Source organism: Vespula vulgaris, chromosome 21 (assembly GCF_905475345.1).
Source record: "Vespula vulgaris chromosome 21, iyVesVulg1.1, whole genome shotgun sequence".
NCBI lineage: Eukaryota > Metazoa > Arthropoda > Insecta > Hymenoptera > Vespidae > Vespula > Vespula vulgaris.
The window spans coordinates 2,124,934-2,140,360 of NC_066606.1; the positions used below are offsets into that span (position 1 = coordinate 2,124,934).

At 27.9% G+C, this 15,427-nt stretch overlaps 4 protein-coding genes across 6 annotated transcripts; 3 read left to right on the forward strand and 1 right to left on the reverse strand.

Annotated features, from left to right (window-relative positions):
- Positions 1–72: 72 nt before the first annotated feature.
- Positions 73–2,184, forward strand: LOC127071286 (aldo-keto reductase family 1 member B1-like). Of its 2 annotated transcripts, none has more exons than XM_051010382.1 (7): positions 73–226; positions 653–746; positions 877–1,044; positions 1,131–1,247; positions 1,341–1,742; positions 1,814–1,962; positions 2,053–2,184. In XM_051010382.1, the coding sequence occupies exons 2-7, from the start codon at positions 672–674 to the stop codon at positions 2,093–2,095; spliced, it is 954 nt and encodes a 317-aa protein (XP_050866339.1). In that variant the 5' UTR covers positions 73–226; positions 653–671; the 3' UTR covers positions 2,096–2,184. The 2 variants fall into 2 exon arrangements, with proteins under 2 accessions (XP_050866339.1, XP_050866340.1); XM_051010383.1 differs by having other exon boundaries at positions 153–211.
- A 265-nt stretch (positions 2,185–2,449) lies between these two features.
- LOC127071289 (1,5-anhydro-D-fructose reductase-like) lies at positions 2,450–5,692 on the forward strand. The gene is made up of 7 exons (XM_051010389.1): positions 2,450–2,678; positions 2,861–3,028; positions 3,219–3,335; positions 3,429–3,623; positions 3,691–3,888; positions 3,961–4,109; positions 4,203–5,692. The coding sequence occupies exons 1-7, from the start codon at positions 2,607–2,609 to the stop codon at positions 4,243–4,245; spliced, it is 942 nt and encodes a 313-aa protein (XP_050866346.1). The 5' UTR covers positions 2,450–2,606; the 3' UTR covers positions 4,246–5,692.
- A 1,567-nt stretch (positions 5,693–7,259) lies between these two features.
- LOC127071285 (aldo-keto reductase family 1 member B1-like) lies at positions 7,260–9,665 on the forward strand. The gene is made up of 5 exons (XM_051010381.1): positions 7,260–7,611; positions 8,362–8,841; positions 8,917–9,123; positions 9,214–9,362; positions 9,445–9,665. Exons 1-5 carry the CDS (start codon positions 7,537–7,539, stop codon positions 9,485–9,487), a joined length of 954 nt encoding a protein of 317 aa, XP_050866338.1. The 5' UTR covers positions 7,260–7,536; the 3' UTR covers positions 9,488–9,665.
- Positions 9,666–10,197: 532 nt separating this feature from the next.
- Positions 10,198–15,139, reverse strand: LOC127071283 (uncharacterized). Of its 2 annotated transcripts, XM_051010378.1 has the most exons (6): positions 14,752–15,139; positions 14,611–14,649; positions 12,535–12,854; positions 11,595–12,026; positions 10,530–10,676; positions 10,198–10,426 (listed from the first exon to the last, which is right to left on the reverse strand). In XM_051010378.1, the coding sequence occupies exons 1-6, from the start codon at positions 14,945–14,947 to the stop codon at positions 10,205–10,207; spliced, it is 1,356 nt and encodes a 451-aa protein (XP_050866335.1). In that variant the 5' UTR covers positions 14,948–15,139; the 3' UTR covers positions 10,198–10,204. The 2 variants fall into 2 exon arrangements, with proteins under 2 accessions (XP_050866335.1, XP_050866336.1); XM_051010379.1 differs by lacking the exons at positions 14,611–14,649; positions 14,752–15,139 and adding an exon at positions 13,551–13,584.
- Between the last annotated feature and the right edge of the window lie 288 nt (positions 15,140–15,427).

Genomic DNA, 15,427 nt, shown 5'->3' on the forward strand with positions numbered 1-15,427 from the left:
CGTATATCACAAATAAATTCATTTAGTTCGCTTTAACTTTTGACCATCGTACGATTTGATAAGTTAAATGAGACTACATTACTACATGTACTATACGTACATGTATATATATGTATGTGTCACTATATCAGTTCTTTCATTTTGCCGAGTGTTGTTTTCAGTTCTTTTGTAGTATACTGCACGAAGTCATTACGTAAAGGAGAGTTAATCCGTACGTATAAATCAGGTAAAGTAAAAATTAAATATTTCTACGAATAATATTTAATAAAAATTTCATTAATAAAAACTTCATTAATTGAAATATCATAAAAGTGATAATAATAAGTAAATTAGATTTGATACAAAATATAAATTATGTATTGAAATTTTAATAATATTTCTATAACAAATGTTACATACTACAACATTAGATGACTCGCAAAGTAACACTTGTTGCGTAGAATCTATATATAATCTATATATATATATGTATATATATATATATATACACATACATCATACATATATATATATTATGTACGCATACACACACACATATATATATGATATTTAACTGATATATTATTTAAAAAATGCTTATTATGTAAATACTATATTAAGGAAAAAGAAATACTTATTTAAATGATAATTATTAATTAATCGATAACTATAGCGACACGTAATTATCAAGCATGGCAGCGTCGACATTGACATTGAACAATGGTACAAAAATCCCTGTACTAGGTCTTGGTACTTGGCAAGGTGGTGTAAGTACTTTTACAATATTAAAAATATATCTTTTTCTGACTTGTAATGCATTATCAATATATTTTTAATTTAAAAATTAAATTCTTTTTACAACATGTCATCAAAATTTTTTTATTTTTTATATAACAGGATGATCCATCTGTGGTTGAAAGAGCTATTAAAGATGCAGTCGATGCTGGATATCGACATTTTGATTGTGCCTATATATATGGAAATGAACGTGAGATAGGCAAAGCATTAAGAGAAAAAATTGCAGAAGGTGTTGTAAAAAGAGAAGATCTTTATATTACCACAAAGGTATATTTTTATATTTATTTATTTTATATATATATATGTATATCTTTAAAATCTGATATATAGTGTCAATTTTTATTGCATTTTAGCTATGGAACACGGCACATAAAAAAGAAAAAGTAGTACCTATGTGTAAAGAGTCTATAAAAAATTTTGGTTTTGACTATATAGATTTATATCTTATACATTGGCCGGTAGCTTACGCGGTAAGGAAGATATTTCATTTCATATTTCTATTAAGATCAAATCATATTATTGATTATAATTGAATATATTCCATTTCATTTTTTATAATTTAGGATGATGCAAAAGGACTTTGGCCAGTTGATGAAAAAGGCAATCCTTTGTACGGATATGAAGATTATACTGATACTTGGAAAGGCATGGAGGAATGTGTCAAATTGGGATTAACCAAAAGCATTGGTCTTAGTAACTTCAATTCTGTGCAAATTGATCGTATATTATCCATTGCAACTATAAAACCAGTAATGAATCAAGTTGAATGTCATATCAATTTGAATCAAAAAAAGCTAAGAGAATTTTGTGCAAAACGTAATATCGCTATTACTGCTTATAGTCCGTTAGGTTCTCCTTTACGTCCTTGGGCAAAATCTGACGATCCACAAGTTAAAATTGATCAAACTAAAGAGATTGCAAAAAAATATAAAAAATCGCCTGCACAAGTTATACTTAGATACTTGGTAATTTGGGATTCATTTGTAAAAGAAAATTAATTATTGAAATCTTTATTAATTTGAATATAATTTTTTAGATTGATATAGGTACCATCCCGATACCTAAATCATCGTCAAAGGCACGCATCGAAGAGAATATAAACATTTTTGATTTTAAGCTTACTCCTGAGGAAATAGCACTTATAGATACATTTGATTGCGGTATAAGAGTTTGTCCAGCTAAAGAGTAAGTTAATTATTATGAAAATAGAACATCATTTCGAAAAAAGAAAGCATTATTGTTCGAGTAATTACTTTACAAAATATATCTTTTTAGATTCGAAGGACACAAGGATTATCCATTTAAAATAGAGTTTTAAATATGATTACATGACTTATACAATTATAATCAATAAATGATATTATTACTATCTGTTAAATATATCTTGATATATTATTATCAACTATATTTTTAAGTCTATTTCTTTTAAAACTGATATGTATTTTATATCCATATGTCTTTAGTAAATCTTATCTATATCTCGATTGTTTAACAAATTCGCTATAAAAGAATAAAAAATAAAAGAGAAAAAAATTTGATATGGGTACGGCGATTATTTTTTTTATATTTTAAACTGCGCAATAATACAGTTATCGATATTTCATCGTATTCCTATCTTATATCTACGAATTGTTATATAATATCCCTTCTCAATAAATAAGAGAAACGAATGATAGGTAATACAGATTAAAAGTAGCTTCGAAACTATACACTGCTAAAAGTAACTCCTAGTAATTTGAAGTTCGTTCGAACGTTCGTTGTTATTAACGATTGAAATACTTATAATACTTGATAATTTTGATTTTAAATAATCGTTAGAATTAATAAAAATGGCTGAAATTCCTTCCGTAACACTTGCAAATGGTTATAAAATGCCTATGTTTGCTTTAGGAACATATTTGGTAAGATATTGTCATGTCAAATTAGGTTAATTTTCTTTAACATTTTGCGCGGGATATTTGAAACGTTAAAACGCTATCTTCGTTATTATAAAACTTTCTATTTGGAAAGATTTGTAAGAGACAATATATTTTGTAATAACTAAAATAATTATTGTGTAATAAATATTTTTATTTATAAATAGTCTCAACCAGGAGAAGTAGAAAAAGCTGTTATGGATGCTATTGATCTTGGATATCGTCACATTGATACAGCTTTCTTTTACGAAAATGAACATGAAATTGGTACTGCAATACAAGCAAAAATCGAAGATGGAACTGTCAAAAGAGAAGATCTTTTTGTTACTACGAAGGTTAGATATTAATACTAATAAGTGAAGTGGAAGTTGCAAATTTACAAAAGTGTATATTTTGTTCTATTAATTCTATCCTACTCCAGCGTATAAGATCGAATGAAATTTCATCTTCTTCCTTTGTTTTCGACGATATATGTAACTTTAATCAATTCATAAGTTAATTCGTTTTATCTTATTCGTATTACAGCTATGGAATAATCGTCACAAGGAAAAGGATGTAGTTCCAACTTGTAAAAAATCTTTAGAGAATCTTGGTTTAACTTATATAGATTTATATTTAATTCACTGGCCATTTGCTTTTCAAGTAAGTATGAAAAAATTAAATATATATTATAAATGTTATAGTTCTGCTAAAAATAGAGAATATTATCCTATATATATATTTTTTATTTATAAGGAAGGTGACGTATTGGTACCCAAAGACAAAGATGGTAAACTTTTATTATCAGACACTGATTATATTGAAACATGGAGGGGAATGGAAGAATGTGTTCATAAAAAATTAACTCGTAGTATCGGTGTCAGCAATTTTAATTCTGAGCAAATTGCTCGATTAATGAAGTCTTCTAATATTGTTCCTGTAAATAATCAAGTAAGTCAAATATACTATTTACAATAAAAGTTTTATTCATTTTTCATAATTTATATAATTATATTAGGTCGAAGTTAGTGTTAATCTCAATCAGGAAAAATTAATAAACTTTTGTAAAAAGTACAATATCGTAGTAAGCGCTTATTCGCCTCTTGGAAGACCTGGAAATAGATTAGGTATAAAAAATTCTTTGGATAATCCAATAATTATTAAAGTGGCAGAAAAATATAAGAAAACTCCAGCTCAAATTGCACTTAGATACGTCGTAAGTATGATTTACTTAACGCTATTGATTTTTATTGCAATATATGTAGTCCAAAAATCAATACATTTTTAGTATCAACAAGGTGCTGCAGTAATTGCTAAATCGGTAACGCAAAGTAGAATTAAAGAGAATATGGAGATATTTGATTTCGAACTAACACTGGACGAAATGACAGCTATAAAATCAATTGGTACCGGCGAAAGAGTAGCACCATTGACAGAGTAAATAGATATTATATATATATGTATATATTTCTAAAACTTCTCTGACGTTTTCATGAATTTATAAATTTTTCTAAATTTTTTTTGTTTCAGAGTACAAGGTCATCAATATTATCCATTTTCTATTCCATTTTAAAGCTCATAAAGTGAACATATATGATATCTTTATAGATTTGTGCGAATGTATCAATACATTTTAATCTTTTGTTTTAAAACACTAGGTCAGATATATATATATATATATATATATATATATATATGACTGAGTAAATAATTTTTTATTTAGTTTTAAAATATAATGCACATATTTTTGAATATATTGTTATGAATATATTAAAGAAAATTTTAATACATTAAATAACATGTGAATATAGTAACAACAATGAATTATATATATTAGATTCGCAGAGTCAGATAACAATGCGGGAACCCTTTTCAAGGATGATTTCATCAATCAACTTGCCAAATTATCATCCATCGCCCCTTCTTTTCTGTCTAGTCATCCCCTCTTCTGTCGCCTCTTACTAACATGAATAAGAACAACGTCTTTGTTCTTGATAAAGCGAAATTCATTCGTAATAAAATCGTGCCATGGGTACTTTCCACTCTTTCCATTCGTAAATACTAGTACGTTTATTAAAATATCTGATAAAAATTAAACCTTTTAAACTGGAAAAATAGTCATACATATTAATGAACGTAATATTCTTTATCAATAGTAACCGCACTTAAAATTTTTTACTATTAACGCAAATGAAAAGTGATAAAAAAAAAATAAAATAAATAAATAAAAGAATAGAAAGGAAAAGCAAAAATAATGAATAATGCATAAGTTATATTACTTGTTAGCAGTTAATTACAATTTTGAATCGTTATATTATATCGCTATAAAGAATGCAAAAAAATTCTTTTTTTTTTTTGTATTATTCTTTCGGATGTCTTTCATTATCTTTTTTATCATCGGTTTTAAAAAGGATGAACAAAATTTTTTAACGAATCAAATATATAGATTACTTTCGGTCATGTGTCGATAGAGATTATATATGCTACGTGTGTGCGTACGTGTTTGTATGTGTGAGAGAAAGAGCAAAAAAGAGAGAGAGAGAGATGTATCGGACTAAAAAATCTTTCAAATATTTTTTAATCAATATACGTACGTGCAATATTATATAAATCAAATTAATGTTAAATATTTTTTTTTTACACTCGACAATATTTTTTTTATACTATCATGAGTGTTCCTTATCAAATAATCATCATGAATGTCATTTCATAATTGTATATTTAATAATTGGCTTAAAACGATTTGTCTTTATCTTTTTCATAAGATATATACACATTTACTCGAAATATCAACTTTAGAGTTAACAGAAATGAAAACGACGGTATATAATAATATAAAGGATCGATTCATCATTAAAACATTAGGTTAATAGATAAAGACGGACGATCACGACCTTAACCTATTCACAATCATTTCATTTTTAATCAGAATTTGCAAAAGATAAAAAGAGAAAACATTTACGCACGTCAATGGGAAAATATCGATGAAAACTCTGTGTATATATTATATATATATATATATATATATATTAAAAAAAGGAAAAATAAATAAATAAAAGAAAAATGAAGAAAATCAAAAAGTTAGAACGAACGGTTCACTATCTCGATATATCAAGTTATTACAATGTAAAGTAATTCTCAAGGTCGACTTAAGAGATTATATAAAATCAAATAAAATTTTTAAACAGATGATTCGTTTATCTTTTACATACATACATACATACATACATACATACATATATACATACATATGTATGTATATTACTGATGAATATTTAATAAACATAAAAAATATAACGTACGAAAAAAATAAAAAAAAGAATAAAAAAAAGTAAAATATTATTATATACTCGTATATAATCTACGAGAATATATTCATAAAAAAGAATAAAAATTATAAATAACAATGATATACCTTATGATATCGTTTAAATCCACGTTAATTAATATAACATATAAAAAAAGCTCTGAGTTTTATCTGATAATACTATATTATATTAACAATAGAAACAGATAAAGAAAGGAAGATAAAGATAAAGAAAGAAAAAAAAAGAAAGAAAGAAAGAAGAGTAGGGCCGATCCTTTTGACGATTTGCCACTCGTACCGGCATTGGACATCTAATCACTATTAGCTATTACCACTACTGGCATCCGTTCTGTAATTTTCCACAGTGCTTCTGATCTCGTTCAAAGAATTCGTCAGCTTTTATATATATATATATATATACACGATATAACAAAGAAAAAAAATCTTTATAGGTATATATGCAATATACGTATGACGTACATACAAACTAAAAGTGATTGTTACATAAGTATTTACAAAGTGAGCATATAAATAAAAGAACATGCATCCTTAAATCTTTAATTTCCACAAGTAATTTATAATGTATATATTTATACTATGTATATATGTGTATGTGTGTGTGTGTATATACGTGTAATCGAACGTCCTTTACATTAGAAATCGTTTACTGCGTATAAAACAAAACAAAAGAAGTAGCATATCCTGTCGATCCCATCGATTTGATTGGTAATTCGTTCTTCTAGTTATTTCGATGTCGTCCAATCGCGAAGATTTTAATAGATTCGTTAATTTTCAAATTTAAATATATATATATAGAATTTATATTACATATTATATTTATATTCAATATATATATATATATATATATATATATACATATATGTGTCGTGTTGTATACATACGTGACTTAATATGAAGAATATTTTTCATCATTAGATATATATCAGAATAAAATATTTTAATACTATCTTCTATTCATAATAAGGATCATTGATCTATGTCATTCTAATTTATTGCCGATTAGTATAAAATTAGAAGAAGAAAATTACACACACACACACACACACACACACACATTATTCGTACATACGTCATAAGTACATATTTACCTACCAATTATACACGCATATTTCATTTTATATACGCATGTATATATTTCCAACGAGAAAATGTAATATCTTAAACTATGCGAAAGTAAACGTTGTGTATGATTCGCGAAATTGACGCGAGGAGGGGCGAGAGCCGATGGGTGGTTAAGATGGAGAGAGAAATGGCGTGGGGGAAGAAGTAAATCGGATCGTTTATAAATACGAGACAGATTTTGACGAGACGTATTTGTGTCGTTGATACGGTCGCACGAACAAACATCTTCTTTCTTCGTTAACGTAATTTATTTCTTTTCTCTATTTTCTTTGTAATTAAAATCTAATCGAATCTCATACATACATACATACATATATATATATATAATCGAACACATACATACATATATATATATATATATAATTCGTAAGAAAGAATCGTTCTTCTATTTTCTATTAAAGAAAAGAAGAAAAAATGGTTTTAAACGTACCGAACGTTAAGTTTTACAACGGCAACACTGTTCCTCAATTTGGATTGGGTACATGGAAGGTATGTAAAAACAAAAAAAAAAAGAATCGTTTCTCTTTTGTTTCATCAATAATATTATGTATCGTATTATGTGATCCTTATGACGTTCGTTGAGTAGTTTCTTTTTTCTTTTTTGAAACAATTGAAATTACAGCTAGACAATATCGTAGATACAATTGGACGTATATTATTATGTAGATACGCACTTTTTTTTTCCTATGAATATATCCCATAAATAAAATTACCTTAGAATACGATCGACGCAAGGTCATTTGTATATTACTACGTACTACGTATAATTAAAAGACTATTAATTCGCGGTATTATTGCCGTTATATTTGAATGTTTCTTTGATGAATTATCATTATACGTATGAACAATATCGTTTAACGATTTGAGATATTACTCGATTTACATTTTCCATTTAGCAAAATTTGTTGTTTTAAGATACGAGTAAAATCAAAGAGTTCCTATTTTCCTAGTTTAATTCTGATTTTCAAACAAAAAATAATTTATGTGAAAAAATGAGAATGAGTTTTCAAATTTTCTTTTTTTCTCTCTCTTTCCCTCCCTCTCTCTCTCTCTCTCTCTCTCTCTCTCTCTCTCTCTCTCTCTCTCTCTCTCTCTCTCTCTCTCTCTCTATCTCTCTATCTCTCTATCTCTTTCTTTCTTTAATTAAAAATTTTTAGTTTTTCATTTCTTTAATACTATGTTGGTATATATACTTTATTATTATTATTATTATTTTATATATATATATATATTGTTTAGTCAAAACCTGGAGAAGTCACTCAAGCTGTCAAGGACGCCATAGATATTGGTTATCGGCACATTGATTGTGCTCATGTTTATGGTAATGAAAAAGAAGTCGGGGAAGCAATAAAAACGAAAATTACAGAAGGAGTTGTTACTAGAAAAGATTTATTCGTTACTAGTAAACTTTGGAATACTTTCCACAAACCTGATTTAGTTGAACCTGCACTCAAAAAGACATTGAGCGATCTTGGTCTTGAATATTTAGATCTTTATTTAATTCATTGGCCTATTGCTTACAAAGAGGGTGAGGACTTATTTCCAAAAAATTCTGATGGTTCTCCCGAATTTAGCAATGCTGATTACATTGATACATGGAAGGCTATGGAAGGTGTATTAAATAAAGGATTAACGAAGAACATTGGCGTTAGTAACTTTAACTCCGAGCAGATTACCAGATTACTTAAAAACTGTACCGTTAAGCCGGTAACGAATCAAGTATGTTTCTTTTTGACGAATCGATTATAAAATTCTTAATCGTTTGATTATTAATAATGAAAATATTTTGTTCAGGTCGAATGTCATCCATATCTAACTCAAAAAAAATTGTCTGCATTCTGTAAAGAAAAAGAAATTGTTATTACCGCTTATAGTCCTTTGGGTTCACCAGATAGACCATGGGCTAAACCAGATGATCCAAAATTATTGGAGGATGTGAAGTTATTGGAACTTGGAAAGAAATATAATAAGACACCAGCGCAGATTCTTTTGCGTTATCAAGTATGTTATCATGTGTAGTCTTTGCTAAAATAACAAGAAAAAGAAATTTAATATTATAATAAAATGAGTACATCACATAATATATTTTAGTTGGATCGTGGACATGTGGTAATTCCAAAATCCGTTACCAAATCACGTATTGCCGAAAATAGTAATATTTTCGATTTTCAACTTAAGCCTGACGATATCGCGTACATCGATTCTTTTGACTGTAATGGAAGAATCTGTCCAATGACAGGGTAAGATGATTATTTTTATAGATATTTGCACATGATATTTTCTTACATATTAAATTTATGATATTTTATTTCTGATTTTCAGATCTGAGGGCAGTCCTTATTTTCCGTTTGCCATTCCTTTCTAAGTAATACACATGATAAATGAAATTAGATTTAGTCGTGCATAAAAATATTACGAAAAACCTTATAAGATATGTGTGTCGTACATATGTTCTTTGTTAAATACATTCATGCATACGTTCGTATTTTTCTACGCATGTATTTCGATATTCATAGAAAATAAATTTTCGTTAAATAAGGAAACTCTCGTTTATGATATTAATGTAATTTGAGTTGGATCGTTGGATGAAAAAAAAAAAAAGAGAAACAAGGAAAAGAAAAAGATTTTTGTAATGTTACTACGTTATAAAATAGTAGTTGATTGATATTCAATTGCAACAGCAGGTGGAATTATCGCTATCTTCACAACCGCAAGAACAACATTCGCAATATTCTTCGTCACTGTCGCTATTGTTCGCGGAAACGTGTAATAATGATTCAGCTACTGGTTGATATCCTTTGTCCAATGGACACGATGGTCCAGCTCCACATCTGCAGGGTACACTAGATAATCCATAGGCGCACTTTCCTTTACAATTGCATCTACATTCGTTTTTATTCTGAGATAAACGGCATTTATTGCACGACGATGAATAAGAGTTGTTAGATGCGATATCGAAATCGCAAGGTGCCCTTGGACAATCTAAAAATGTATAAATGTGTAAATGTGTATAAATGTTCTGAGAGTGATGTTATATAGGAACGTGATTGGTTTATATATATATATATATATATATTTTTTCTTATATATTTATATATAAACTAGGAAATAGAAACGTACTTGATAATACAGCACAGGGAGGAAGGTCACAAGGAAGATTAACCGAGCAAGGATTTTTCCGAGCATAATTAGATTTTAATGAACGTACGTTAGGACACATTTTCGTTGAAGACTTTGTCAATTTTAGACTCGTCGGACCGATTTTGTGATTGAACTTTTTCAAACAAATACATAATTTTGATTCCTACGATTTGAAATTGAAATATAACATATAGATTTACTAAAAGGATTTAAATATTTTATTATAGTACATGATTCTTTTCATTTACTAAAACTGGCCTCTTTACTTTTTTCAGTTGATCAGTTTCTTCATTCGAAATCTCGTTTCGATTTTTCGATGTCTTTGAAGGATCTATTTCCTTTTCTTCAATCTTCTGTGCTTTATCTCGTACTTGTTTTGGATTTGTAACACCCTTTGTCGTATCTATATTATTCTATAAATAATAATTTCTTTTTTATTTATATATAAGTAAATTTTTAATATCAACGAATTGAAAAAGGTAAAGCATTTTGAAATCTAGAAATCGAATGAATGAAAAAATAAAAAAATATAGATTTATTTTGCAAATAAAATTGTGCAAATAGAATTCAACCTTTCAACGTTATCGATTGTTTTTTCTATTCATTACTGATAGTTCAGTGTAGAACATTTTTGAAGTTATTCATAAATTAAGTGATAAAACTCCTTAATAACATGTACAATTACTTCTTTTTATTACACGTAAAATATGCAAAATATATTAACGATAAATATATAAACGATATATTTATTTTTTCATACATTAACTTAGGATAATAAGTTTAACTTAGAGTAATAAATAATAAATTAGAATTTGTTAGATTCTGAAAATGTGTTGCAATACTATAAATATAATTATTAAAAAAAAAAAGTTGATTTTAATTCGTTGTAGTATTATATTATATATCGATCATACCTTATGGTAAACCTTTGTAAAATGATATAAAAAATCAAATTTATCATACAGAAGAAAGATTGACAAAAATATGTAGATGAATTTTTTCTCTGTTTTTCTTTTCCTGATTTTTTATATACTTAATTACGTATCTATGTAATGACTTTTTAAATTATGATGAGTTTTTAATTATTATTATTAAACGAAGTACGTTATGTATTATATCTTCGTATCATAAAATTTTTGAATTTTTTAACAGATTTACATTCGACTATACTTTTTACTGTTAAGACAGGAAAAAAAAATTTTTTTAAAAATTGCTTTGCGAAAAAAGAAAAAGAAAGAAGATGGTTGAATTTGATTTGCAAAGGTTCGAATTTAAATTTGCAAAATCTACATAATAAAAAAAATATATATATATATATAAAAGATACTAACATCGCTCTTTTTTCGCACGAGTTCCTTCTTTAATTGTTGTACATTGTTCTTATAAAATTGTAACGCGCAATACATCTTCTTCTCATTATTTTCCAGATCTTGAATGCGTTTAAGCATTTTGTTATTACCGGAAATAGTTTGAAATTCTCTGGAAGCAAGCAAACGATCCAATTGTTCCACGTACAGGATTTCTTTTTCTTCCAATTGCGTTATGCAATTTTTCAATTCTAATTCGTCCTTAGCTAGTTGATGTATCTTGGTCAAACAAACGACATCGTCTGAATGAATCGAATGTAAACTCGCACCTTCATAATTACGAATTTCTTTTTCAATTTTGTCAGCTTGATCGTTCATTTCCTTATTCGCCAATTCGAGGGATTCCAACTCTATATCCGCTTCTTCCAATTTAACATCGGCATCGATAATTTTATCCTAATAGGGGAAAAAAAAGAAAGAAAAAAAAAAAAGAAAATATATGTTAGCAATTACGATGATCCTAAAAGCGTTTGTTCTTCGATTCATATAGCTTCGTTTATTAGCGATCGATCAGATCAGATCAAATCAAATCAAATCAAATCAAATCAAATCAACTCAACTCAAATCAAATCAAATCAAATCAAATCAAATCAAATCAAATTAAATCAAATCAAATCAAATTAAATCAAACAATCGATCGATCGATCAAGAAGACAATGAAAACGAGAAAATGTTAAAAAACTTTGAATAATCAGCGGGAACAACGTGATTTTTTTTTCTTTTCTTTTCTCTCTTTTTTCTTTTTCTGCATACCGACGAGACTTATTATTAGTCCGTAATTAAGTCGTCGTAATTATTCTTTTCTTTTCTTTTCTTTTTTGTTTGTTTGTTTTTTGGCTTGGCATACTGACGAGATTTTATTACCCCGTTAGTCGTCGTATGTTGAATTTCAATCGGGTCGTACGTGCAACTCCGTCGTCTCCGTATTGAGATCCTTGACAGTGCTCTTCAAATTACGAAGTAGCTTTTCGGTAGGGTCTAAATCGGGCGACAGCTTCTTCATGATTTCGCGAATTTTGCAAAATGGAGCATCGTCGCAGGTCTTCCCAGATTTCCACATGTTGTACGCCATAAGGGCCGGTATTGATCTCTCCATCGTCGTGATTTTTTCTCGGAGATATCTGTGACGTCCCGTTAAATCGCAATGACGTTCTTCTATACTTGCAGCGATTTTTTCGAGATACGGTTTCGATTGTCTATCCATTTTCGTTTCGGACTTAGTACCTGAAATAATATATATATATATTAATGCGTTAATAATAATCAATGACGAATTAAACAATGGTGGTCTTAATGAAGATGTTGGAAATTTTTGAGAATTTTATTTAAATAAATCGATTGTACTATACTATAATATATATATATATATATATATATATATATATATATATATGTTGAAATTATTGCATTGATTATTTTATAGGACGAGTACACGTCACTATCTGCTATGCAGAAATTAATATATATACATATACATATTTCATCATTAGTAATATCTTTTATCATTAATAGATAAAATCATTTCGAATTCGTCTATGTCGGTAAAAATTACATTTGATAGAATTCAATCATTTTATCCGTCGGTAATTTGTTTCCCTTCTGTCGGTAATGCTGTTTCAAATACTCCATCGATAATTTTTTTAATTCTGTAGTGCGATTCTAGGAGTATCCCTTAAACTAATGTGATTAAATACCTAAATCATACATAAAACGCGAAACACAATTCACAGAACACACAACACATTATAAGAAACATAGAACAAGAAACACGAACAAAATAATTGACGTGATGAAATAAGTAATTATGAGTCATTCGAAGGTTAAAACTATTATAACTCCATTTAAAAAATTTTAATGTCAAAGTATTTAAACTAAATTTCTCAAGTAATTAGGTGTTAAATGATCAAATATTTTTATGACCTTTGTGATTAATAAACAATTTACAAGATATATAACTTCTTTTTTATCAATTCTTTTCACTTTTCTTTCGTTGAATTAAATAGATTTGGCAAATGTTCGGTTTACATATCGTAAACAAGTATTCGTATATTTTCAAATTGTATTCGACACTTCATTATACGAAATGTAAAAGAAACATTTTTCCACTGATCGGATTAGATCGTTGATCGTTTGAGAAATAACAAAAATTGCTTTAACAAGATACCTCATCCAGGAATCGTAAAATCGAAAATTTACGATCGAATTTACGAAATAAAATATTTTTCTAACCTGCGTAGGTTTCAAATGCGTAGAAAGCACGTTACTATCGCGCCATCTAGGTATGACCAACTTCACTCATTCGCTCTCTTTCTCTCTCTCGCTTCGTATTCACGTCATTCGTATATCGTTCTCTCTCTTTCTCTTACTTCGTACTTCACATCGATACCCTCCTTTTCTCTTTCTCTCTATCTTTTTCTTGATCTTTCTTAAAAATCTTGTAGTTTTATAACTAATATTTTTGCAAGTTCAGAGTTAGCTTAAACATTCCCGTCGGTTTAAAGAAGCAACAAGATACAATTTTTTATTTGGATTGGATAAGAGTAGTGTTTTTTAAAAATTAAAAACGGATACAAAATAATAAAGCTTTTATATTATTAACGATGTTATACGAACAATTTTTCTGTGTGACTTTTATCATTGGAAGTAATCGATTGAAAATATCAAATCTAATATACGTCGTATAAAATTATAGCTATTTCTAATGATATACGTAAGTACATATATATATATATATGTGTGTGTGTGCGTGCACGTATATGTATATACGTTGCGACTGTGTTAAACATGAATTGATCAATCGCATAAAAATCTGTTGCAGAAGAGATCGTTTGAATGAATTTATCGTAAATACGTAAAATAAGATCTCCTAATAAAACACAAAAATTCGTTAGTTATCTCTACTAGAACTTGCGTTTCCTATTATTTTCTTTTTCTTTATTTCTTTTTTTTTTTCTTTTTTAAAGAACGATATGAAACTTACATTTGCATTGGAACGATTCCGTAATAGATCCATTTCGGTCTGTAAAAATTTCATTGTGTCACTTTATGACGAGAAAAACGTTTATACGTTTCATATATTTTATTTTATTTTTTTTCTTTTTTAATATATGATATCACTTACCAGTTTTATGTAATGTCGCCATAATGGTTTGATCAATTCGAAAGATTCGATGGAAAATTTGATTGTTGATTTTATTAGAAAGCCATAAATTTTGTCGAGTCAATAACAACGTTTGTAGTTGACATGACGGATGAAAGATTTGTCGTATTGTACACATATATACATATGTACATATGTGTGTGTGTGTGTATGTCATATATGTATGCCGTTGATTATTTGGCGTTAGATTCAAGTCATATAAATACGGTACGGGAGATGTTTTTAAACGACATTACCGACGGTAGATAAGTCGAGGATGATTAAAAAGTTAATAAAATGCGGGTCATTTGATTCAATGAAAGAGAAGAACGAAATCGAGCGGTTGTCATTCTCGATTGACAATAAACATGACAGCGCGTCAATATCATAATAGTCGCAATGTCGAGAGACATTATTGCGTTTCTTGCTAGATGATATATATATATATATATATACACATAAATAATTTATATAATTAAGAGAAATTAAAGAAAAAAATTAAAGTCGGCGAACATAGAGGAGAAACGACGAAAAATCTGGAGCATACTCAAGATTGGAAAAATGTTGTCCCTTCTTCTCCGGATTTAAAGTAAAATAAATACTTTTGTAACCCTTTTTTTTTTTATTAAGCATTGATTCCTTCTTTTTATTCATTTTT